Source organism: Amblyraja radiata, chromosome 7 (genome assembly GCF_010909765.2).
Source record: "Amblyraja radiata isolate CabotCenter1 chromosome 7, sAmbRad1.1.pri, whole genome shotgun sequence".
Lineage (NCBI taxonomy): Eukaryota > Metazoa > Chordata > Chondrichthyes > Rajiformes > Rajidae > Amblyraja > Amblyraja radiata.
The window spans coordinates 26621819-26646750 of NC_045962.1; the positions used below are offsets into that span (position 1 = coordinate 26621819).

The following is a 24932-nucleotide window of genomic DNA, read 5'->3' on the forward strand; positions in this document are numbered from 1 at the left end:
TGGCCATCTTTTTTGTTTCGGCATGTAATTTCATTAAAACATGATTCAACCCAGGAAATTCAGTTTGTTGGTGCTGTATTTCTTTATCTATATTCAGAATATTATCATACTAATGTTTGCATGATGGTACTTCTATTACAAACAAAATAGTGTGGCTTTAAAAGAAATACTGGGAAATATACAAATTGTTTTATTTTTATCCCTTGTGCAACAAATTATTGGATATTATTGCATAATTTGATAATTTATATGGTAGGTTCTTCATTATTTATCACATTTTCATGCCAACAAGTATATTCAAACCAGAAATATGCAACAGGATTGGCTAATCACACACCATAAATTGCTATTTCCTCAGCTACACAATCGGGGAAGATGTGAACAACTTGTGTTGTATCTGGTATTCCATTCTGTAGGACATCCTCTGCAGTTTCAAGTTGCTTCTTCTCCAGTTCTTTTATTCCTTGGAGCATCTTAGACCCTTTAGTCTGGAGATTGAAATAAATGTCAAGAGGTGATTCATAAGGGTCGGGTACTTTTCGGCGCTGCCAATTTGGCGCCGCCGTTTTGGCGCCGCTATTTCGGCGCCTCCATTTATAATATCTGTACTCATCATAACCCTAACCCTAACCTCTATAAATACCTCCAGATAAATAAAAGTATTCCATGTGTCACAATACTTCGGGATAGTGAATTCCAGAGATGCATCACCCTCTGCAAGAAGTTTCTATGCCAAGGATATTGCAAGTGAGATCAGCTTTATGTTAACAAGTTTGGAAATTGGTTTCCACTGGGCCACCGCTGTGGCACCCTAACCCTAACCCATACCCTAACCCTATCTCTAACACCCCGAAACGGAGGCGCTGAAATGGCAGCGCCGAAACGGCGGCGCCGAATGGTACCATTCTGGATTCATAATGCTGATGAAGGAAGGTGAGGAATAGTGTTTGGAGTATCAGAGGGTGTGGGATTGGAGATGAAACTCTGTCCAATGGGAAATAGCCCCAGGCAATCCATCTGAAACTTCCTCATACTGGAAGCACACAATAACATCACCATTTGTATAACATCCATTTTGGCTGTCCCACCACAAACTGGACTCACAAGGTGCAACCTACAACTGCTGTGGGGAACAGAGTATTTTGGAGTTTAACAAGGAGTATTTTGCTTGCTTACTCTCTCTCCACCCAACCCCTTATCACTGTTTCCTCTCCCTCCCTTCAACTCTTCCCTCACAACATGGGTGGGGCTGGGAACAGAGGCACTAAGCCAGGACAAAGCCACTGTAATGAGGACACAAGGAACTGCAGATGCTGGTTTACAAAATAAGACGAAAAGTGCTGGAGTTAGGCAGTATCTCTGTAGAAAGTCTGAAAAAGGTTCCCGACGTAAAATAAAGCACTTTTGAACTATTGAAAAGTTACTTATCCATGGCAGTCTGAAGATGGGTCCCGACCTGAAACGTCACCCATCATGTTCTCCAGAGATGCCACCTGTCCCACTGTTACTCCAGCACTTTGTGTCTTTCAAAGCCAATGCATTATTTTTGTTAAGCTATGACAGTATATGCGACTCGCATGATAAAAATGTAAAAACAGAATAATTTACCATTAAATTAATCGCACAGATTTATGGCAATTCACTCTGTTCTAATTAATAGGTATTAAGATATTGTGAGTACCCTTTTTGAGCCCATGTACTCAGCCGCCACTTCATGCTTCTTGTAGAGTACATGTCTTCTGTCCGGTTTACTTTGAAACCGCGGGGTCTTTTTCACTGGATCATCAGGACCAAATGAAGGTGAACTTGTCTGTAAAAACTGCCTCATATTTTGAACAAAGATAAACGGTTTGAAAACTGACCTAAGAAAAGACAGACCAGAATGTTTTGTAAATCACAACTTTTGCAACTATTTTTACTAGCAATTAACAACAACAAAAATAGTATTACTTAATTTATATTTAATTTACAGCATAACATCAACTCTTAACTAAATGTATTATCTTTCATGGTTTATTTCCTACTTGGTGTTGTCATCATCAATCTGTGAGCATTGAAAAAGTGATGCGACATCTGGTGGTTACTCAGAAAATGTTATCTGTGGCAGTGAGCAAAAGGTAGGACAGAAATTACAGGCAGCTTGATGAAACAAGGCACCATGCATTGAGAATGATGACATTATGACAATGACCATAAATGTTTACTGTTCTTTGAGTAACTGCATAGAATGTTAATATACAATAAATTCAACATCGTGAGTCACCACTTGCACTGAAACACTTAGTAACTTGGCACTAAGCCAATTTTTGGCCATGAAATTGAAGAGGTAAAATATAATGTTACTGCAGTGAGCCAGCCTGGTCAGTAAGACAGACCAAATGTTCCAGAAAACTAAATGAATGAGAGAGAACGGTATGAATGTCCTTGCACAGATGCACTGATCATTCACCTGAACTTTTGTAGATGATGCTGCATCAGTTCATTTGCCATTATCGGATCTAATTGCAAAATTCTTCCTTTATAGGTATGTGCGTGTGCACCCTGTACACATTGTTGGAAATCCATTTCTTTATCCTATTCACATATCTCTGTACCCATGTTTTCACATATTTTGGCATGGCTAATTAGTAGTTTGCTTTTTTCCCCACTCATTTCATTAAAATTGTCTGCTTTTTCTACCTTCCCCTCTTTTCCACTGTTTAGGTGGATTATAGATTGTTAATATAATTGATTCTTCATTATATTTAATCACCATTCAGAAGGATGCTGTTTTTGTCATTATGAAACCTTTAAGAAGTATCATCAATCTACCTCCTAGTTTCTCTCTTCTAAATATGCTGCAACGTTGGGGTTTTTTCAATAGCAGTCTCAGTAATTTAGCATGATCCATGGAAACCCTGACTGCAAAAACATTTGATACAGTTGTCTAAGCTATCTATCATATCATTTTTTTTAAATCTGACCGCTGCCCAGCTGCTGACGTTACAATAACAGTGAAATTTTTACATCTTCTGCTAGAAATTGTCCTTATGATTTCAAAAATCCAATCCTCTATAAATTTGGTCCATTATTTCCCGAGATATTTACTAAAATTTATCACCAAACTGACATTAAAAAAAATATTTAAGATTGCCCAGCTGCTGACCTCACAATGCCTTTCCTCATGCCCCCCCCCCCCCTGGAATAATGCAGCTGCTGTCAACGCGCATGCGCAGTTTTCCACGAGGTACGTTAGCCCACCCCATTCTTCAAAAGGCGCAGAAAGATCGAGAAAGTTCTGCAGAACAAAGATTCTGCAGCTCAGCTCCGCTATAGGATCTTTGTTCGCTCACGTGCTGAAGGAGGTTCTCCTCATTGTCAGCGCAGCTCGTGAAGCCCCGCCCCTCTCATCCCCGCCCGCCCGGCCGCTCATTCCAGCTGTGGATTTCCAATCAGAAGCCGCTTCTGTCTCTCTCCACATTTCGCAGTCCACTCACTCACTTCCACCAACTTTTCACCTGAATGGGATATCACAGTCCTCCACCCGACATTTGCAACAATGTTGCAATCACACAACATTTACTCCAGCTCCTGGCAAGACAGCAGGGGGAGGGTGCAATGGTATTGCAATTGGGGAAGTGCAATAGAATTTTTTGTTTAAGTACAGTGCTGGGGGAGGCATGGGAGTGCTGGAATCTGGAACGGGTTGAGTTGAAGGACCACGTCTCCCGTGGGGGCTACGGGTTAGTGGTGCAATATTGCGTTGAAGGACCAGGCCTCCTGTGTGACAGGGACGAAAAGTCTTGTCATCTATCTATCTCTCTCTCTCTTTTTTTAAAGAATTTAACGGCTAAATCCTTGTTGCATACAAAGTTGCAATCGAGGAACACTCAGTCCTTCCACCAAGCTTTTACCTGAACAGGAGGGGGAGGGGGCAATTGCTATTGGGATCCAAATCCTTGCTGGCTCAGCTTGCAACAAAGTTGTAATCGAGCAACACTCAGTCCTTCCAGCAAATATTTAGCTCAACAGGAGAGGGAGGGGGCAATTACATAATTTTTTTAAGTCCTCGAAGCAAGAGGAGGGAGAGGCAGTGCTGGGGATATGCCAGGGTGAGTGCTGGAATATGGGGGAACGGGTGAGTGGTGGAATATTGCGTTGGGGAACGGGTTGCATTGGGGGACCAGGCCTCCCGTGTGACAGGAACCCAACAGGTCCCAGTTGGTCCAGTTGGCCAAAAAATATTGAGCAACTTACAAAAGACTAAAATGCCAAAATAGTATCATAATTAACAAAATACATCAGAATTGATATGTATCAATATCAAACAAGGAAAACTACAATAAATTGAATTATCTTTAGATTTCAGGCCACTTTAGCACTTCTACTTTTATCGGTTATGATCTCCTGTTTTTACCTGTTGGCATCTCATTAGATTATTCATCTGGCTTTTTCAGCTCTGCTCTCTGACTCTGTTGCTGGTTCACCTACAATTTTGGTTGTTGGGTTTTACAATATTTCCCCTTAGGTTCTCTCTTTTTGCTCCCATTATACCTATTTTTACCCACTGGCCTCTTGAATGATTCCTCCTCATGTTTGCTCCCATTCCGCTGCATCCTCTGAAATGTTTTTATTTTAATCTGTTTTGTCAATAGGTTATATTGATTTGATTTTTAAATTGTTTTTGTATTGAACAGTTTCTATATAAAATGACTTTAATACATTGTCAGCTAACGATCGGCAGTAAAAAATAGGATAAAACAAAATGAAACATCTGAACAATTGATCAAACACTTTTTCTGTTACCTCTCAGGATAGGGAGTAGCTGTTAAGAAATGAATGCAATGGAGACTGGTGTCCATTGGAAGAATGGAAGCCATGCTTCCTGTAGTCGTGAAGCCACCTTCCATGTTAATACCACTTTCTTTGTCCCGGAGAATTTCCATCATGGTTTCAACTCTAATATGTCCTGTTGTAAACATGAACCTAATGTAAAATAGTTGCAATTTTTTTTTTAAATCAAAAAAAAAAAGGCAGAAGCAGTTCTATGTGCAGAAAATTGTCATTTCATCATTTCAATCAGAAACACTTAATATTTTGACATCTTTGGCAACTGACGAAGCTGGGGATGGGTTTGGAGCACAGCTATCACAGATATTTCTATAGGTTTTATGTGCGCGCTTGTTCCATCACTATCAGGGGCGGATTAACCATTAAGCAGACTAAGCACGTGCTTAGGGCACCAGGGCCAAAGGGGGCACCACAAAGTTGAGAAAAGGGTGAAAAGAAAAAAAAACGAATGAAGATTAGTGAAAAAAAAAAATTTGATAAAATTAGTGCAAATTGATCATAATGTTCTGTTTCTTGATCATGGTGCACCCTTGCTTCAAGAAAGACTCGACTCACTGTGTATATTAACAATTCAAGCAGACATTCTGAGAAGTATTAATTTCGAGGATGTTATCAGTGATTTTGCGAAAATGAAATGTAGAAAAATGCCTTTCAAGTCATGAATATTGGAACTTTGATACATTTAACTTGTGAAATATTAAAATAGATGTTGTATTGCATTTTTGTAGAACTTTATGTAGCCCAAGCTTGGCTTAGTTTGTACAGTATATTGTGTTATCATATGAATACATTTTTGTACTGCTGCAACCTGCATTGTATATCTGGTCAGACAGGTCAACAACTAAAATGAACTGGGTCAGTGTGGAAAGGAGGGGGGCACCAAGATCGGTCAGTGCTTAGGGCACCAGTGAGCCTTAATCCGCCCCTGATCACTATGAGTCACTGGACTGACTCGTACAAGGTAGGTAACAAACTGGGCAGGTCTTCCAGACAGGATTGGGGCAATATTTAACAGCAAATTAAACTGGGGATCTGCAAAAGGAAAATTTGGTGGTTCGGTAGCAAGTGCAGGCAGCTTACAGTTGGCAGGGTTTTCCAGCTCAGTTTGCTTTAGTTATTCTAATGAAGTAATATGAAACTCAAACTTGCATCTTTTCACCTAGAGGTTACCATTCAATAAAAACTGCTGCATGATATTTTATGATTATCTAAAATCTTATGAAGGTTCTACAAATCTGTTACTGCTTTCAGTTGATTTTACAGTACATGCCATTTTCCCACTGTCTGGAAATAAAGGCACCTCAGAATCAGAACAGATGCAACGGACCAGGAAAACACCTGTAGTGTTATTGAATCCATCTTATGGTTGCATGGTATAGCTCAATTACACCTTGGTTCAACTGAGAGCACAACATCTCTGTATCCTGCCCTCCTACTCTGTCCAATTATTAACAGTTGTTCCTTTCTGGTTTTCAATTATCTCTGACAATATTCTGGTTTCTGAAGAGATTAAAAATAATTTTACTACTAAATTGTAAAAGGTCCTTCTAAAAACCCCATAAAATCCATTGTTTATAGCTGAAAGCCTTTACTTGCCGGCATTATTATTAACATTCTTGTGATTACTGCAAAATAATGCAGTGATCCTAGGAAAACCAGTCTCTTTAACACAAACTTTTGCTGAAATAAATGCTTTACAAAGTTCATATGCAAATCTCATAAATGGGAAAAAACTAGTGTAAAACTTACAAAGTAAACTCATCATAGAAAGGTAAGATTGATATTAAAAGACAAAATTAGCCCATTTCATGACAAACTCAATTCTATCTTTTTCAATTCTGTATTTGTAAAATAAGGTTTGAAATGTCTTTAGTTAGAAACAGTTTTGCATTCTGACTAAGAAACCTATGTTCTCTTTAATAATATTTAAAGATAGCTTATTCAGAGAAATTAATTAATTATTCTATGTGTAAGAGACCAATTTCAAAGTTAATCCTCTTGTTTTAATTACCTTTATGCTTATTCAGAAGCTGGAGGCCAGCACAATATCGATTATCCAATTCATTAGAAGGGTCCTGATAGGAATACACAGCAGTGAAATTGAACTCTGTTTTTCCATCCCACCAGCCTCGTTCTTTTGCATAACTTCTCAGGTCTGGGTGTTCCTTATTAATCTTTGTTGTTATGGAAAGCTGATTGGAAATATTCCGTACCCCTTCTGAACACAGCAACAAAAAAATGTAAGACTATCACATTTTTGTATTGAACCATTATTTGCTATAAATAATTAATGTTTTCATTTCATAATAAATGAACAGCCAAACAAATATGTGTGAGTTTCAGAGGATTATTTCATAAAAATTACTGTTGGCCAAGTAATCACGATAACAATACTACTTAAAATGTCAACAATATCTGCAAATTTGAATTTATTGCCTTTACATCTTTGAGGGTTTTTCTGCTTCCTTTCAATATTCTGGCAGCAGCAAAAAACTGAAGAGAGATGTTCTTTACCATCTCCCAGTCCATTGGATTGCAACTCATTAATATGTGGTTTAAAGCATTAAGACTAGTCAAATAGTGAAATTACGAGACTAACCTATACCTCTATGACTTGCTACCAGCAGTGGACAGGGACAAATAAAAACATTTTGCCCATTGTTCCCACAATAAGGATTTTAATTTTTTCAAAAGCCTGGAAGTTTCTGGATGCATTTGAAGATTATGCGTTAACTCTCTGCATGTACCTAATCATTTTAAACCCCCACCTCACCAATCCCCGCTACAACAATCCCAACCTTAATTTGAAGTTTCAACCCTATTTGGAAAAATGACTGGATGTTAAGAATCCACGGGTTGAGGTTTCAACTTATGATGAAATCAAAATGTCTGGGAAGTGATAAAAGGCTGGGAATTAGGGTGACTACATCGAAATAGTGAGAATAAAAGCAACTATTGAAGGCCAGTCTGGACAAAGAAATGAACCTGCTATTTCAAGACTTGTTATTTCAACATGAGGCAAACTCTGGTTCACATTTTCGGTATGATTATTAACTAAATGCCTCTGCCCTCAATATTTCAGGATTTTGTCCTTACTGTTTAACAAGCTATTTTATTCAAAAAATTCTGATACATACAACTTAAATCACCTAAATATTGTATTAAAATGTCTGCTGTATCTGAACATAATTCATCAATTGTCACTATTCCCGTTTTCTTTTCAAAAACAAATAATTATATCCATTGATATATAATAGCTTTATATACCTGCAACTTTTTCTGCTGCCCAGTGTTTACCAATAGTCTCTAATATCCATGCTTCTTTCCTGTCAGCAATCAGAAAGCTGTTGTAATATGTAAATGTAACTTTATCTTCCATGCAATTTCCACCCTGTCCGTACTTCTCCAGCAGATTGGTGAGAACATCGACTGCCTTCTCTGCTGTTTCAGACCGTTCCAGCCCAAGTCTAGGAGAGTGTATAGAATTTTTTTAATAAGTATTTCCAAAAGAAAATTGTGCTTATAATTACCAAGATTCAAACCGGTCTACAAGTTCACCTATATGTTATCATCTCCCTGATATTAGGTTACGTTCAAGCAGCATGGTACAAACAAAAACACAATTTGTTTTGCTGGTTCTAACAAATAAGAATGACTCATATTTTAAAATGTTTAGGTTTATTGTTGTTACATGTACTGAGGTACAATGAAAAGGTTTGTTTTGCATACTATCCAAACAGATCAGATATACCATACATAGATACAATCAGTTCAAACTTTAGTACAATAGATAGGAGCATAAGGGAAGTTACAGAGTGCAGAATGCAGATGTATTATCATGTGCATAAACATGATGAAGTGTAGTGTTATACTGAATTACTTCTATAAGCTTTAATAAATTACTCTTACTGTTTCTATATTATGACCCCCTTCTCGTCAAGTTAATTTTACCGAGTATGGTCAAAAAGCAGTGCATAAATTTCTAAAGTGATATAAGGAAATATGATAGTTTTTGCAAATTAATTCAATTGACCCTTTGTCACACAGGATGGTATTTGTGACTTTGGCACGGGCCACTTGGTACTGAGAAAAGTGGAAATTGGAGCAATTCAAATGTGGAATTCCAAGAATGATTGGCATTGATTTGGAAGGCATCAACTTATGTAAGGGCTTTGGATAAGAAAGGAGAGTTGGAAATCCAATGCTGCATAGATCAAAATGGTTGATGTAGGCAATTCTGTAGGAGAGAAGGCAATTTCCAATGCTTTAGCCACATAAGGAAAATTTGGAGAAACTCAGCGGGTGAGTTCTGTATTCATGGCTACTATATTCTGTTGTGCTGAAGCAAAGTAAAGGGCCTGTCCCACCAGCATGCGATTGCATGCGTCTAGCGCGACCAAACGTGGTCGCTTGAGGCTTACGGCCTTGTGGGGCCGGTCCCACTTCGATCGGTGGAGGCGTCTGGAGTTGTGCGGGGCTGGTCCCGACATCGCGTGGGGCTCCAAAAACCTTGCAGTTCGAAAATTCCGTGTCTCGATGCCGTACGCAGCGTCTTGACAGCGTACGCCTAGCGTGTGGCATTGCGCGATGACATCACCGCCCAGCGTGCCGTTGCGCGATGACGTCACCGCCCGACGCCGTGCGACGTCCAAATTCAGTCGGCCTGCCTCCTGCCCAGCTGATTGGTGAGTTTGACGTAAATTACGTCACGCGCGAACTTTGCGTGTACTTACCGCGAACTTAACGCAAACTCAGCGCGAACTCCGCTTCCGTTTGGTCGCGCTAGACGCATGCAATCGCATGCTGGTGGGACAGGCCCTTAAGAATTTCATTGTCCTATCTGGGACACATGACAATAAACTCTCTTGAATCTTGAATCTAAAGCGGCAAGGCCACCTCCAACGGGATTCCACCCACTGGCCACATCTTCCCATCTCCTCCCCTTTCTGCTTTCCGCAGAGACCATTCCCTCCGTAACTCCCTGGTTAATTCATCCCTTCCCACCCAAACCACCCCCTCCCCTGGTACTTTCCCTTGCAATCGCTGGAAATGCTACACTTGCCACTTTACCTCCCGCCTTGACTCCATCCAAGGATTCAAGCAGTCTTTCCAGGTGTCCTTGCTTTCTCCCTCCTTCCCCTCCCCCTCCCCTTCCCAGCTCTCCCACAGCCTACTGCCTCTGCCTCTTCCTTTCTTTTTCCCGCCCACCCCACGACATCAGTCTGAAGAAGGGTCTTGACCCAAAACGTCACCTATTCCTTCGATCCATAGATGCTGCCTCACCCGCTGAGTTTTCTCCAGCATTTTTGTCTACCTTCGAAGTAGTAGATGTGAGTTTTGCAGATGCTGTTGGAGTAGCCTAGATAAATAATTGATACATTTTGTAAATGGTACACACTACAGCACCCTGTGCTGTTTATATTTAGCATGGTGAATGTAATACAAAGCAAGCAGCCTGCTTTCTCATTGTTGGTGTCCAAAATTGAGGTATGCTGGAGCCGCACTTATCTAGACAACATTCCTGGTTTTGTGCGTTGTAGACATCAGAAAGGCTTTGGAGTTACAGTATACTTAATCTCTGACCTGCTCTTACAGGTCAAGCTGAATTTCATGTCAATAGTGATGTGAAGAATATTGACAGTGGGGTACTCATTGATAGCAATGCTACTGAAATCAAGGCATGGTAGTTCGACAGACTCTCTTGAAGAATATCACTGCTTGCCAATTTTAGGGTGCAAATATTACTTGCCATGTATTAGCTCATGCTTGAATTTTGTTTGAATGTCACTGCCTGCAGACATGAACTTCATTTGCTCAGGGATTAAGAATGGATTTGAACATTGTGCAATCATTGGTGAACATCCCGCTTACTGGCTTTATCACAGAAAGCAGTTCATTGATGAATTGCATGAGAACAGTTGGAAGAAGGACACAACTTTGAGGAACTCTTGCAATGATGTCCTAACATTGGGATGATTGATCTCCAACCACAACCAACTTCCTTTCTGCAAAACCCGACTCCAATTATTGGAGCTTTCCCTTTAATCAGGGCAACACAATGCCACTCCGAATCGAATTCTGCCATGCTGCCAATGGCAGTCACTATTGCATCTCCTCGACCTCTTTGGCCAATGTTTGGACGGCTGTTAAGAAGTTTAAAGCCAAGTGGATTTGGTAACATCTACACTGGTCTTTTATGGCAGATTATTGGTGATTAAATGCTGCTTGTCGATTACATCAGTTTGTTGATCATTGAGTGTAGACTGACTGAGACAATAATCAGTAGAAACAAAGAACTGCAGATGCTGGTTTATATCAAAGATAGACACAAAGTACTAGAGTAATGCAGCGGGTCAGGCAGCATCTCTGGAAAAAACGATGAGTGACAATGGGTGTCGAGTCTGAAGAAGAGTCACTACCCCAAACCTGAATAATATTTGTAATTTTTGGGTAGATGACAATGTTATAACTTTACTGTTATAACTTTAGCTTAGCTAGAGGTTGGCTAGTTCCAGGGAACTAGTTTCGACTCCAGCAACTGGCATGTTGTCTGGTCCCATAGCCTTTGCTATCCGATACTCTCAAGCATTTCCTGATATTACACCAAACAAGTTATCTATAATGATCTGATGGTATGATTTTTACTGTTTCTCAAAGATGCACATTGCCTAAAATGTTCATTAGTGGATACCTATTAGTCCCACAGTATGGTATCCTATCCTAGTTACATGTCAGTCAGGTTTAAGTTTGTTTGAGATAGACAACGTGGAAACTACTATGTTGTCTTGAGCATAATGAGTGAAGAAAACAGAATATTAAAATGTCCATACCTTTCACTTGAATGCTTACAAATATTGCCACATGTAGAAATACTTGCAGAAATCACCAGGACCAGACTTGAAGGCACATTCGTTTTTGATATGTAAAACCAATGCCTTTACATGGAAATCAAATGGACCTGTTATATTTGGTCCATAATCCATGCCCGATTTTGTCTTTAAGGTGAAGGTGTATTAAAATCAATACAATTATATTTTAAGTATTACAGGTGTTCCAAGATCACTTCTTCTCATCACAGTGTCTACTCGCATCTCCACTAAAACAAATGTAACAATTGGCAGAAACAAGGAACTACAGGTGCTGTTTTACAAAAGAAGACACAAAGTGCTGGAGTAACTCAGTGGCAGGCAGCATCTCTTAAGAACATGGATAGGTGTCTGAAGAAGGGTCCCGAATCGAAACGTCTCTTATCTATGTTTTTAGTTACAAGTTCATGAGTTACTCCGGCACTTGTGTCTTCTGTATCAATTGGCAATTTGGCTGTAGCCACTGGGGAAGATGGTAATGTTGCACTAGGTCAAGTGGAAGGAAGCATCTTTGGCTTTGTGGCTCAACATTATGTTGTGTGGTTCTTTGGGAAATGGCATTGAAGCATTAATCATCTTGGAGCTACATTTGTAAGCTCTGGGGTAAGCAACTGCATCACTATCACATAACGGGGAGGACCTTGGGATGTTCAGCAGAAGCAAAATTGATGAATAATTTAAACCCTGCTGACAGATAAAAGGAAATGCTCGATTAACAACAACAGGAAAGCATTATAGTGAGTATATAAATTGTCACCTTCTCTGCAAAGATTAATTCAACTTGTGGTAAAGTCAGTCATACCTTACTAAATCCATGCCCAGTAGGGCTTCTTTGCTATCTTGTTCTTCTTTTCCCCAGACTGCCTCATTGCCGATGCATACGCCATGTTCATTAGAACCCATTTCAGCTCCCCATAACCAGGAAGGACGACTAAGAACAACAGCATGTGTCTTTTCAGCCTGATCAATCGTTAGATACGTGCACTGAAAAGTAAAGGGTGGCATGATATTAAATCCTCTCAAATCCTCTCAGTACAACTTATGAAGTAGACCAACTTATTGATGTATCATTTTCCATGCTGATAGCGTTTTGATATTTTACTTAAGCATGAAGCGTTTTAATTCTTGTGAAAGATTTGTTCAAAGAATTCAGTCCAATGATATCTACATTTTAAAGTTGGATAGAAAAGAGGGTGATCCATAAAACCTTTGTGTAATATGTGAATGCAATATGTGAGCATCATTCTCTGAGCATCATTTTCAACAAACCCAAATATATTTACACTGACCATTTGATAAATGGTCTCTGCAGTGTTCAAATGCATACCAAGTTTTTGCATAAAGCTCCAGTGTATGGTCACGCAAAAGGCAATTCTGCTCAGTTCAATTCAGAGGGAAAATTGAGAAAGTTCATCATGTTAAGAGTTAGCAAGTTGATGCTGGATTCTGAAATTTAGAAGTTATGGCTGGCTAAGATTTAAATAATGTTGGATAAATATAATGGAGTCACAAGAGACTGCAGATGCTAGAATCTTAAGCAAAAAACTGCTGGAGCAACTCAGTAGGTCATGTGGGAAATCTCCACAGATGCCGCCTGACCTGCTGAGTTCCTGCTTCGGTTTGGAGTAATACAAAGAAGATTGTGTCACAATGAAGGTGGTCCTGAACAACACTGCAACTATGGATAATGTACACTAGAAATATTGATATTGGTTTATTATTGTCACATGTACTAAAGGTGCAGTGAATAGCTTTTGTTTGCCTGTCTGTCCAGTCAAATCAAATCATACTATACAGGAGTACAATCGAGCCATACACAAATACAACCGGTGGTGTAAAGTGCAAAAAGTCAGAGTGCTGAATATAGTATTACAGTATAGCATTACAGTTAGAGAAAAAATACAAGATCTGCAATGAGGTAGGTTGGAAAATTGGGACTATACCCCCCCCCCCATATCTTATAATAATAATAATAATAATAATAATAATAATAATAATAATAATAATAATAATAATAATAATAATAATAATAATAATAATAATAATCATCTTTATTGTAATTGTACAAGACAACGAAATTTTGTTGGAGCAGTCCTCCAGCTGCACAGGAATATGAGTATAAAAATACGTTTAAAAAAGAACTATTAAAAAATTAGACTATAAACATATAGGAGTATGGGTGGGTGTGTGAGAGAGAGGGGGGGGGAATCAGTGTGGGAGGGGGATAGAGTTATGGGAAGACCATTCAGTAGTCTGATAGCAGCGGGAAAGAAGCTGTTCCAAAATTTGGTGGTAAATGCTTTCAAGATTTGTATCTTCTGCCCAACAGGTAAGGGGAGACGAGGGGGATGAGATAGGTCTTTGATTATGTTGGTTGCTTTCCCGTGACAGCATGTTGTGATGGAGTCCATAGTAGGGAAGCTGGTCTGTGTGATGGACTGGACTACATCTATAACTCTCTGCAATATCTTAAGGTCTTCGGCAGAGCTGTTCCAAAACCAAGCTATATACTTTATATGGTGCTAATGCAGAGGTTAGTAAGAGTCATTCGAGACATGTCAAACTTTCTTAAGTCTCCTGAGAAAGTAGAGGTGTTAGTGTGCTTTATTTTTAATGGTGGCTTCAATGTAAGATCATCTCTGACCCCTCTCACCCTGGCCACAAACTCTTTGAATTACTTCACTCTAGAAAGCGATTCCGGACTCTCAAAGCTGCCACAGCCAGATATAAAAACAGCTTTCTTCCCCACGAGTAGTAGCTCTACTCAATAACCAAAAATCTGTAGCCTCCTTTTGCTCTGGTATTTTATTTAATTCACATGTTTAATCGATAATGTTTTATTATTAATGTTTAATGTTTTATATGTCATTCCTAACTGTCACTGTATGTCATGTTGTCACTTGCGGGCGGAGCACCAAGGCAAATTCCTTGTATGTGAATACTTGGCCAATAAACTTATTAATAAATGAATTAATTAATTGATTCATTCATGTGGTTGGTCTAGGACCAATTGTTGGTGATATTTATACCAAGGAACTTGAATCTCTTGACCACTTCCAATTTAGCACCACTGATGCTGATCAGTGGGGGGGGGTTCAAGTGCACTCTCGTAATTTTGCCCAGATTAAAGGAGATGCCGGACTACCAGTTGCCAGAAAATCAGTGGTGGACCTGTGTTGCTGAGGCCAAATAACTGTTCCTGAACATAATTTGGTGACATTCTGTAAAGTGAGAAATCGACGTATGTTTTATTAATCCCTTAACATCCATACTACTTTATTTTAATAAATGCAATTATTGCTTTACTTAGTAAAATCATGGAGGCATTGACCTAATACTGAGTCCAAAATGTATAGGATAGGATACTCTTACCTCCACCTTATCTCCTGGTTGATAAGTTGCTGCAGAGAAGAAAACAACTTCCTGGACTTCATCCAAAGGCCTGTCTGAGTTTTTTCCAAAAATGATCAGATTATCGATTGTTGCTGGAGGCAAAGCCACGAATGTGTCACAAGACTTTGGAGGACATTTGTTTCTGAAACCCATACTGGAGAAGTAAAAGATAAAAATAACAAGTAGATGTGTGTTGTTAAATGCAAAAAAACAACCCAAAGATTTTGTTTCCAGTGAAAGAATAAATTCTAGTTCTGAATTCACACCAAAATTCTTCATTGATATGATACATGGGATTCCTATCATTTGAATGCGATGTATCATTCCCAGAGTAATTTTCTGCAGAAAAAAACAACAGGTCAAACTTTAAAATAACCCAGCAGTGAACACTAATGGAGGAACACTCCAACAACTGGCTACTTTATTCATTCACAATTTGGCTGTGAAATTCAGCTCAGTACCATTTATTTTGGATACTATGAGTTCTGAATTGCTTCCAACGTGGCAAATGATGAACGCACCTAAATTTATAACTGAGTTGTACTGGACACGATATTGGAAAAAGCAGTGTGTTGTTCCGAACCCCACTAGAAATATAAATAGTAAGCAGACTGTGATGCCTATCACTATGTATTCAACGCCAACACTGCCCATTTGGAACTTAACAGTCCAACCAACATCTCCTAAATCTCAAAAAATCATACAAAGTGCTGAAGTAACTCAGCAAGGTCAGGCATTATCTCTGGGGAACATAGATAGGTGACTTTTTGGGTTAGGACCCTTCTTCAGACTGGGGGGGGGGGGGAGGAAGAGAGCAGGAAGAGAAGGGGCAGGACAAAGCTTGGCAAGTGATAGATTAATACAGGCAAGGAGGAGGGGGGGGGGGGTTGTATCAGAAATGTTGTCTGAAAATGAAGAGAATAAAGAGATAAGAAATTCAAGATTATTTGGTAAATTTATCCCACCATTTAAGTTGATATTTCAAAAACCTTAAATAATTATTTAAAAATAAACTAGCCTAAATTAAAATCCATGTGATGCATACAGTTGAGGGCAAAAACAATTACAAATTGGATTGGCAGAAAAGTACTTCACGTGAAAAGGAAGTACACTCTCAGAGTAAAATCTCACATCACTGAGGCCAATGCCCCTCAGTGTTAAGGATCAATTAAGAAAGTAAATACTTATTTGGTTTATGAAGATAAATACTCCAAGTTTAGCTGTATACTTCAAATTCCTTTCCTTTGCTTAACTTGCAAATGTTACGTTTGCCCACAATTGATGTTACACAAATCAATGCATAGTGAATGGATTATCTTTCTTGAATATGGTTATTATATTCACTACGTTGCAATTTAATAGTCAAGTGCATATTTAAGGATTGAAAAATTGTGGTCATAGCCTGTGAACCATCTCCTTTTTGATATATTTCAATTGCCAATATAAATATTGTTGGGGGTTGAAGAACTGAATTCTATTAATTCTTCAGAACCAAATCCCCTTCTGCAATTACCTCCGAACAATTACTCCTCATTCTCCTCAGGTACACCTACGTAATCACTTCCATCATCAGTTGTACGAAATGACAGGCGGTATCTATTTAAAATATGCCCCATGCCTTTTCATAGAGCAACCTTTCAGCATTCAAATAACAAAATAATGCAAGGAGACAGCATGAGCTGCTGGAAGAGGCAAGAAGATAATATGGGGCTCTTAGCTGCGAGTTCATATATCAGGCAGGGTTTATGTGCCTTCATCTGGGGAGACCAATGCATAGTATTTTTAATTATTCCATTTCCATATTTTTCATGTCTTGCCTGCAAGGGCCCCACACTTAACCTTATTTGTATTTTCATTTTTTAATGGAATTCTGAAAGTTCCTCCTGATAAGTGAGTTCCATGCCCAGTAGGGCTTCTTTGCTATTTTGTTTTTCTTTTCCCCAGACTGCCTCACTGCCGATGCATACACACATTTAAACACGGATTTGCAAGGAATGGGAGGATATGGATTATGTGCAGGCACATACGAGTTGGTCTTATCGTCATGTTTGGCACAGACATTGTGAGCCGAAGGGCATGTTCTTGTGTTCTGTTTTATGTGTTTGTCTCTTGAGATTGAAGCCGAAATTCTTCTAGCTGTGTCACCATATACAATTGAAAAAATAAAAAATAACAGGTTCAGGAAGTAACAATTCAGTTGGGGTTTTTTTACACTGAAATAGTTAAAAAGACGGGTTGTGCTCTGTGCTATTGGATTTTATAATTCCAGAAATAACTTTAACACTACAGGGCTATTTTAACCTGGGTGTATGTTTTTAGCTTGCACGTCCAGGTATGTGAAGAATATTTCAGTATCTTTGATTTCAAGACACTCCTGTCAAACTTGTCATTCATGTTGATTCATTTCCGGGACTGTCAAGTTAATAGAATTGGGAAATAGTTAAACCACCTCTCTGCTGAATCACAGTCCAAGAGAACCAACAGTTGAAATTCGGGTTTTGTAACACATATGGGTTAAAGCTAATGCTTTAGTTGGAAACGTTTCCTTTCGGCTTACCTGCTGGCAATGATGTGTCGGCTGCGCTGGGTTAAGCTCCCATGGATGTAGTTGTTGATCAGCGGCCCTTGCTTCAACAGGACGACCTGCCTTGTGACCCGCCCCGGCCCGACCCGGCGGTGATCCTGACCCGCGGGCGGCTGGGATTTGTAGTCTCAACGTCCGGCTCGGCAGGGAACCCGACCCCGCTCCCAACCAAAGATTATAGAGGCTCCCAACCGCTCCTCTCGGTCGCGGAGCAGCTCTTGTCAGCCATGGGGAAGTCGTTCGCCAACTTCATGTGCAAGAAGGATTTCCATCCGGCTTCCAAATCCAACATCAAGAAGGTAAGCGGGCGAGTGGGAGGCGGGCGGGGCCGGGGGCCGTGGGCCGGGGTCTGGTGGGCTGTGGGCTGTGGGCCGGGGTCTGTTTGTCTGTGGGCCGGGGTCTGTTGGGCTGTGGGCCGGGGTCTGTTGGGCTGTGGGCCGGAGTCTGTTTGTCTGGGGGCCGGGGGCCGGGGTCTGTTTGTCTGTGGGCTGGGCCGCTGGGCCCCGGAGCAGCGCCGTGTGAGTGAGTGGCCGGGCGGAGGAAAGAAGGTCCCCCGCCTCGCACACAACCTTATCTGTTTACACACAGCAATGGGCCTTGACAGATTTATGTGTTCAAATACAAACATTTACTGTATTCACGTAGTAATTTTGAGAAACTTGGACTATTAAAGTGTATGGCGGGGATGGAGGAATGGTTGAAAGGTCCCGAATCGAAATGTCGCTTGTCCATTCGTTCCTGGCCTGTTGTGTTTTACCTTGAATTAGGCCATTTCGTAGTTTTACAAATGCTAGGGTATTGCGCGATTCACCACTCCAGTGTTCTGCTTCTGGAAGTAGTACACCAAAATTCTACGGCATATTTTCTACATTCTGTGTCGTCCCTTTTTGTCCAACCTATTATACTTGAGTTTGACTTTATTGTGTTTATGTATGTATTATCTGATTTGATTGGATAGCATGCAAAAGTAAGCTTTTCACTGTACCTCGGTACAAATGACAATAACAACCCTCAACCTAAATTGCTGTCCACTAGCCTGTGTTTACATTCGCAGAACCTCACAAATTATCAATTTCCCGTCCCTATTGTGGCATCTCTGACATAATGTACAGTTGTTCTCATTAGTCACCTCAAAACTCTCAAATCTGCAGAGACACAAGTTGTCCTCAATTCTATGGGAAGAAGTATTTAGGATGCTGAACAGCAGGATTGAATGTGAAACAAAAACAGAGTTAATGATGTGATTGTGAAGGAGAAAATTTGATCAATAGGCTTTTTCTTGGAATTTTATCACAAAAAGTGGTTCTGAAAATATTTGCAACCGCCTATATTAAATTTATGTTTGAAACTATTTGAATTAATCATTCGATTTGCGGTTGAAATTTGTTGCTAACTGCCTTACAATCCTTACTCAAGCAAAATATAGTGCTGAAAGAACTCAGCGGTTCAAGGAGCATCTGTGGAAACTGGACAGGCGATTGTGTTAGGACCCTTCATCAGACTGATTGGAGTAGTGGGAGAAAGCTGGAAAAGGGAGGTGGGGTCAGGCCAAAGCATAGCAAGTGATAGAAGCCTGGCAGATTTTGATCCTTGCTCATTGAAAGCCTTAACAAAAGTAAATTGATCCCTACCTTGAAAACATTTAAGGGTTTTAGTGCAGATGTTCGAGATACCCAATAACTACTTGTATTTATAGCACCTTTAAGATCGGCATTTGTTTTGCTGGAGAGTTATCAAACAACAATTGACATCAAGGTACTGAAGGGGAGATAGAGTGGATGTACAAAAACTTGTTCAAAGAGATTGGTTTTAAGGACCATCTTTAAAGGAGAAAAAATATATATTGTAGTTGTAGGTGGGTACCATAATTTCTGAATGATTAAATTTAGGAAGAGCTAAAAGGGTCAGGAACATTAACATTTAGGAGGATTGGAGTATATTGAAGAATGGTGAGACCATAGATGTAAAAACAATGCAAATAATTTTTAGATTAAGGTATTGCAAATAATGGGAATTAATCTGGTGCTAGTCACAAGTGATAGATCTATTTACGCAGATTCTAAGAGATTCATCCTGCTATGAAAATTGCATTGATGCAGTAAGTATGAGAAGTACACAAAAATGCTGGAGAAACTCAGCGGGTGCTGAAACCCTTCGGCCCGAAACGTTGCCTATCTCCTTCGCTCCATAGATGCTGCTGCACCCGCTGAGTTTCTCCAGCATTTTTGTGTACCTTCGATTTTCCAACATCTGCAGTTCCTTCTTAAAAACAAGTATGAGAAAGTATTTGGGATCGACTGGATGGAGAGGAAAGAAGAGCATAACATACGCCGTTTGGCCCTCTTGAGGATCATAATATGAAGCAAGCATCACAAATACAGCAATTATTACCAACCACCTGGCCGCAGTAAGGTGCTACATATTCATTTGACCATGTATATGAATTCAAAATATAGCAGAATCCCACCGTGGTATTTACTAAACCTATATAAGAATGTCACTTCTAAAATGTTCTTCCAGCAGGAATTAATTTACTCTGCTATATAATTGACAGACATGACAAGTTATTTAAAATCATCTCTATTTCATTGCATGCAAGGCCTTGTTTCTCCCTATTTTTGAAACCTTTTAAAACTAGGATCCTTTTATTCCAATTTGTTTCTCGGATCCTCATCTTGTATCTTCTTGATAGGAATGCAGGCGGTCACCTCGGTGGTAGTCTGCAATTTCGTCTTCAGCATTGGATTTGTTATTTTTGCTTCCTCTCTTCTTTAATGATGCAAAACCAATATATTGGACCAAGCTTTTAGTTGCCCTACCCAATTTCTTAACATTGCTGTCTATTGATTTATTTGTGAATTTGTAAAAATTGTTTTTAAGTTTTTCCTACATTAAAGGAACAATTTAGATGCCAATTGCATTTTGGCATTTGGTATACATTTACATTTTTAGACTGGCTACATTAGAATTATAGTTAGAGACATGCATTTGTGATCAATATTATCTCATTTTAGTTGGTGGCTGTCCTCAATTCAGCTGTGCTTAAGCACTTTTAGTCTTTGTAAAACTTACTTTGTGCATATATTGCATTACCAGTGGCGACTTTAGTTCATTTGGTATAGAATTTGACAGGATTGTAGCTGCAACTCCCAATGTATAACATTGTGCACAAATAATTATGCTGACATTCCAATATACTGCTGGAGGATGCTGCGGTGTAATTAATATAGTATCGTCTTTGATTGATATGTTAATCAAACTTTTGTCTGGTTTCTGGTGGATATAACATCTGATAAACAGAAAGCTTCTTAAATTGTTGGATCCTGTTCCCCCTTTTATCTGTAAAAGACTCAAAATGGCCATTCAATGTAAGCAATGATTTAATGACTAAGTTTATATGCATCTTATTTTGAGGTTTGGATGGCAGAACAAAAAATATCTTATGAAAAAAAGAAACAAGAAGAACTAATGCAGCAATACATAAAAGAGCAAGAAGTATACGATAACAGGTATGAAATTGTATTCAATTTGATATATTTTGTCAAATTTCAAATGTTCATTTTTTATGCTTGTTTTGCATGATAAATTTCCATCTCTGTTCCACACGAGCACACACCTTTTGTGTTTGTCAACAACTTGCTACATGACTCAAGGGTTCTGTTTTTCTCTGTTCAGTGATCACCTAAGAGAAACCTCGAGTACATATTGGAATTAACTGTGCACCTTTTCAATGTAGGTATGTTTCAGCCCAATTAGCTAAATTGAATTTATTTCAAGGCCGAGCACAAACAGATGACCAGACGCATCTCCCTGACCCTTCAGATTGAATGTAAGGGAGAGAGCGGGGGGGCGGGGGGGGGGGGGGGGGGGGGGTGATGATAGGCAGATGACTGACCAAAGGCCAGAGATGAAATAATAGAATGTGTGACATAAAAACAATCGAAGAGCAACCTACTAGAGATGTGTCCCAAATAATGAAGAAGAACTGAGCATTCAAAGTTTTATTCAAAATATGTTGAGTTTGGCATTCTTCTGAAGGAATAAATTGCACTGGTGCAATTAGTGTTCCATTGCCAGAGAGGTGGTTCAGCAGTAGTTTGTTCAAAATGAGTAATACCCTGGATGCTGGAAATCTAAAATAAATGCTTGCCCGCGCAGTAGTGCAGCTAACAATGGTGTTGCCTCACAGCTCCAGTGATCCAACTTAAAATCTGATGCTATTTGTGTGAACTTTGGATTTCTTGCCCCTGAATGTAGGTGAGTGGTACAATCCAGGGGGAGTTGATGGGAGTGTGAGAACCTGGGTCGCAGGAGGTGTGAAGTATTAACGGTACCAGCTGCACCACTGTGAGGTCAACCATTTATTTTAGATTTATATTATCGGAGATGTCCATATTCTTTAGGAAATGGGGGTTCCCCTCTTCCATTATAGATGAGGCTCTCACTAGGGTCTTCTCGTTATCCTGCAACTCAGCTCTTGCTCCCCCTCTGCCCATTCGCAACAGAGTCCTCTGCCCTTGTCCTCACCTTCCACCCCATAAGCCGTCGCTTGCAGCATATAATCCTCCCAACATTTTCTCCACCTCCAACGGGATCCCACTACCGGCCACATCTTCCCATCTCCACCCTGTTCTGCTTTCCGCAGTGGCCATTCCCTCCGCAACTCCCTGGTCAACTCGTCCCTTCCCACCCAAACCACCCTATCCCCAGGTACTTTCCCCTGCAACCGCAGGAGATGTAACACCTGTCCCTTTACCTCCCCCCTCGACTTAATCCAAGGACCCCATCAGTCTTTTCAGGTGAGGCAGAGGTTCACTTGCACCTCTTCCAACCTCATCTACAGTATCGTTTTGCTGAACCACCTCTCTGGCAATGGAAAGTGGCATTAATGTGGAAGAGTACTTGATAGTCAGCACAGACATGGTGGGCTGAATGACCTGATTTCATGCTGTCTGACTCTACAAACAAAAGATGTTTGAAATTCTCAAATCAGGCAGCATAAATGGAAAGATTTACAATTTCACGTCGGTGACCTGTCATCAGCAGAGTTCGTTAAAATGTTACATCTGAGAAGTACAAAGTTGATAATTTGATAGCACGAATGAGAAAAGAGAATATAGATTAAAATGCACAATTCTGAAAAGATAACAAGTACAGGCTTTGGGTATTTGTGCAATTGTAATTTAAAATAGCAAGGCAGATTGGGAGAGTGATTAAGCTTTTATTGAATCCTGGACTTTATAAACAGAGGCATTGAATATTAGAGCAAGGAAGTTATGAAGAAACACTGATAAAGCCTCAACTGCACTGAAGATTCACAAGGATGATACCAGAAATACATGAGTGTCTCCATTTGATTATCTTCTTTTGAGAACATTAGACGGTGACCTATTTGTGTTCTTTAAAATGATAAATATATTTGATGCAGAGGGAATACCCTTGAATATTGTTAAGGGAATAGTCATTAGTCTAAGATACTAAGATATTCAACAGGAAATGTGCGATGTCCCACCCGCTAGAATTTAGAAGATTGAGGGGGGATCTTATAGAAACTTACAACATTCTTAAGGGGTTGGGCAGGCTAGATGCAGGAAGATTGTTCCCGATGTTGGGGAAGTCCAGATCAAGGGGTCACAGAAGGATAAGGGGGAAATCTTTTAGCACCAAGATGAGAAAAACATTTTTCACACAGAGTGGTGAATTTCTGGAATTCTCTGCCACAGAAGGTAGTTGAGGCCAGTTCATTGTCTATATTTAAGAGGGAGTTAGATGTGGCCCTTGTGGCTAAAGGTATCAGGGGTATGGAGAGAAGGCAGGTACAGGATACTGAGTTGGATGATCAGCCATAATCATATTGAATGGCGGTGCAGGCTCTAAGGGCTGAATGGCCTACTCCTGCACCTATTTTCTATGTTTCTATGTCCCATAGAGGGGTGAGAATTTGGAACTCGCTACCCCAGGAAATGATTGAAGCAAATCATATTAATACATTTAGGGGGAAGTTGGATAAGCATTGGTGGGAGAAAGGAATAAAGGTTTTAGATTCAATTGAGGAAGGATGGGAGTAACCTTGAGTGGACCATAAATGCCAAAATGGACTAGTTGGGCTAATGACCTGAAGTGTGTCAGTGCAATTCATTCTAAATAAACAGATGTCTAAAAAGCTATCTAGAAATGATTCTGCGCTCTGGTGATTTCAAATTCACTTTAAAAGTTTCCAAATTGATTTTTTTTTCAGGTTACTTATGGGTGATGAACGTGTAAAGAATGGGCTTAATTTTATGTACGAGGCACCTCCAGGAGCAAAGACTGGTAAGGTTTGATTTAAGTTTTAAAATGCTTCACAAGTTTCTTGAGAGAGACCGTACCATCTCATTCTTGCTTTGTGGTTTTTAAACTTTCTTTTCACTGTGGAGTACTGAAAGCTAACTTAACTTTCCTCTATTTTTCTTCCAATGACTCACAATCAAGAGAATAAAGAGGTAAGAAAATGAAAGTTTTATGGGTTTACCCAGTTGTTTAAGTTGGCACTAGTTTTTATTAATGTAGTCTGAGCTAAAATCTGATTGATTGCAGGCAGAAGAAGGCGAGACCGAATACAAGTTTGAATGGCAGAAAGTCGCTCCACGAGAAAAGTAAGTACAATCTTTCATAACAAAAAAGTGTGTGGCTAGCACACCTCCGTTTTAAAAATGTGGCAAGAATATTTTTTTTTTTTGTGAGAGTAAATGCTAAAATTAACCTATACAGTCCAAGTTCCTTTCAAATGCTGAAGAATCAAAATCTTCTAGTTTACCTAAAAAATGTAAAAAAAGAAAAGAATTTCCATCTTTCAGCATCTCACTATTATAGACGTATTTAAGACCATAAGCTGAATTAGGCCATTCTGCCCATTGCCATTCAATCACTGGTTGATCTATTTTCCTTCTCAACCCCATTCTCCTGCCTTCACCCTGAAACCTTTGACGCTCATACTAATTAATCTCTGCTTTAAAAATACCCAAAGACTTCAAATGACTGGATAATCATGGGCCAGCATCTAGGGATATGTGTAATTATTTGTTTTATTTAAATTTTATGGCATTTGGGATAACCAGAAATTGGAGTGGTCCTTCGGTGCAACTACCACACATTTTGGAACATTACTTAACTATTACCTTAAGAGTATTACATTTGTGTTTCCCATAATCTGAACATTTCCTAGCTTGCTGATAACTGAGGGTTATAGATGGGTTTTAAAACAACGCAATATTTTTTTT

General features: G+C 39.6%; 2 protein-coding genes across 2 annotated transcripts in view; one reads left to right on the forward strand and one right to left on the reverse strand.

The window, feature by feature from the left end:
* On the reverse strand, positions 1-17762 carry scrn3 (secernin 3). The gene is made up of 8 exons (XM_033023929.1): positions 17647-17762; positions 15069-15243; positions 12499-12680; positions 8098-8297; positions 6842-7048; positions 4786-4948; positions 1682-1862; positions 1-488 (listed from the first exon to the last, which is right to left on the reverse strand). The coding sequence occupies exons 2-8, from the start codon at positions 15240-15242 to the stop codon at positions 330-332; spliced, it is 1266 nt and encodes a 421-aa protein (XP_032879820.1). The 5' UTR covers position 15243; positions 17647-17762; the 3' UTR covers positions 1-329.
* The window catches only part of cir1 (corepressor interacting with RBPJ, CIR1), a 22164-nt gene continuing 14902 nt past the window's right edge, over positions 17671-24932 (forward strand). The window contains exons 1-5 of the mRNA XM_033023928.1: positions 17671-17972; positions 21088-21182; positions 23912-23985; positions 24145-24155; positions 24250-24308. Coding sequence (XP_032879819.1) covers positions 17688-17972; positions 21088-21182; positions 23912-23985; positions 24145-24155; positions 24250-24308 — 524 coding nt within the window. The 5' untranslated portion in view covers positions 17671-17687. The remainder of the gene's footprint in view (positions 17973-21087; positions 21183-23911; positions 23986-24144; positions 24156-24249; positions 24309-24932) is intronic.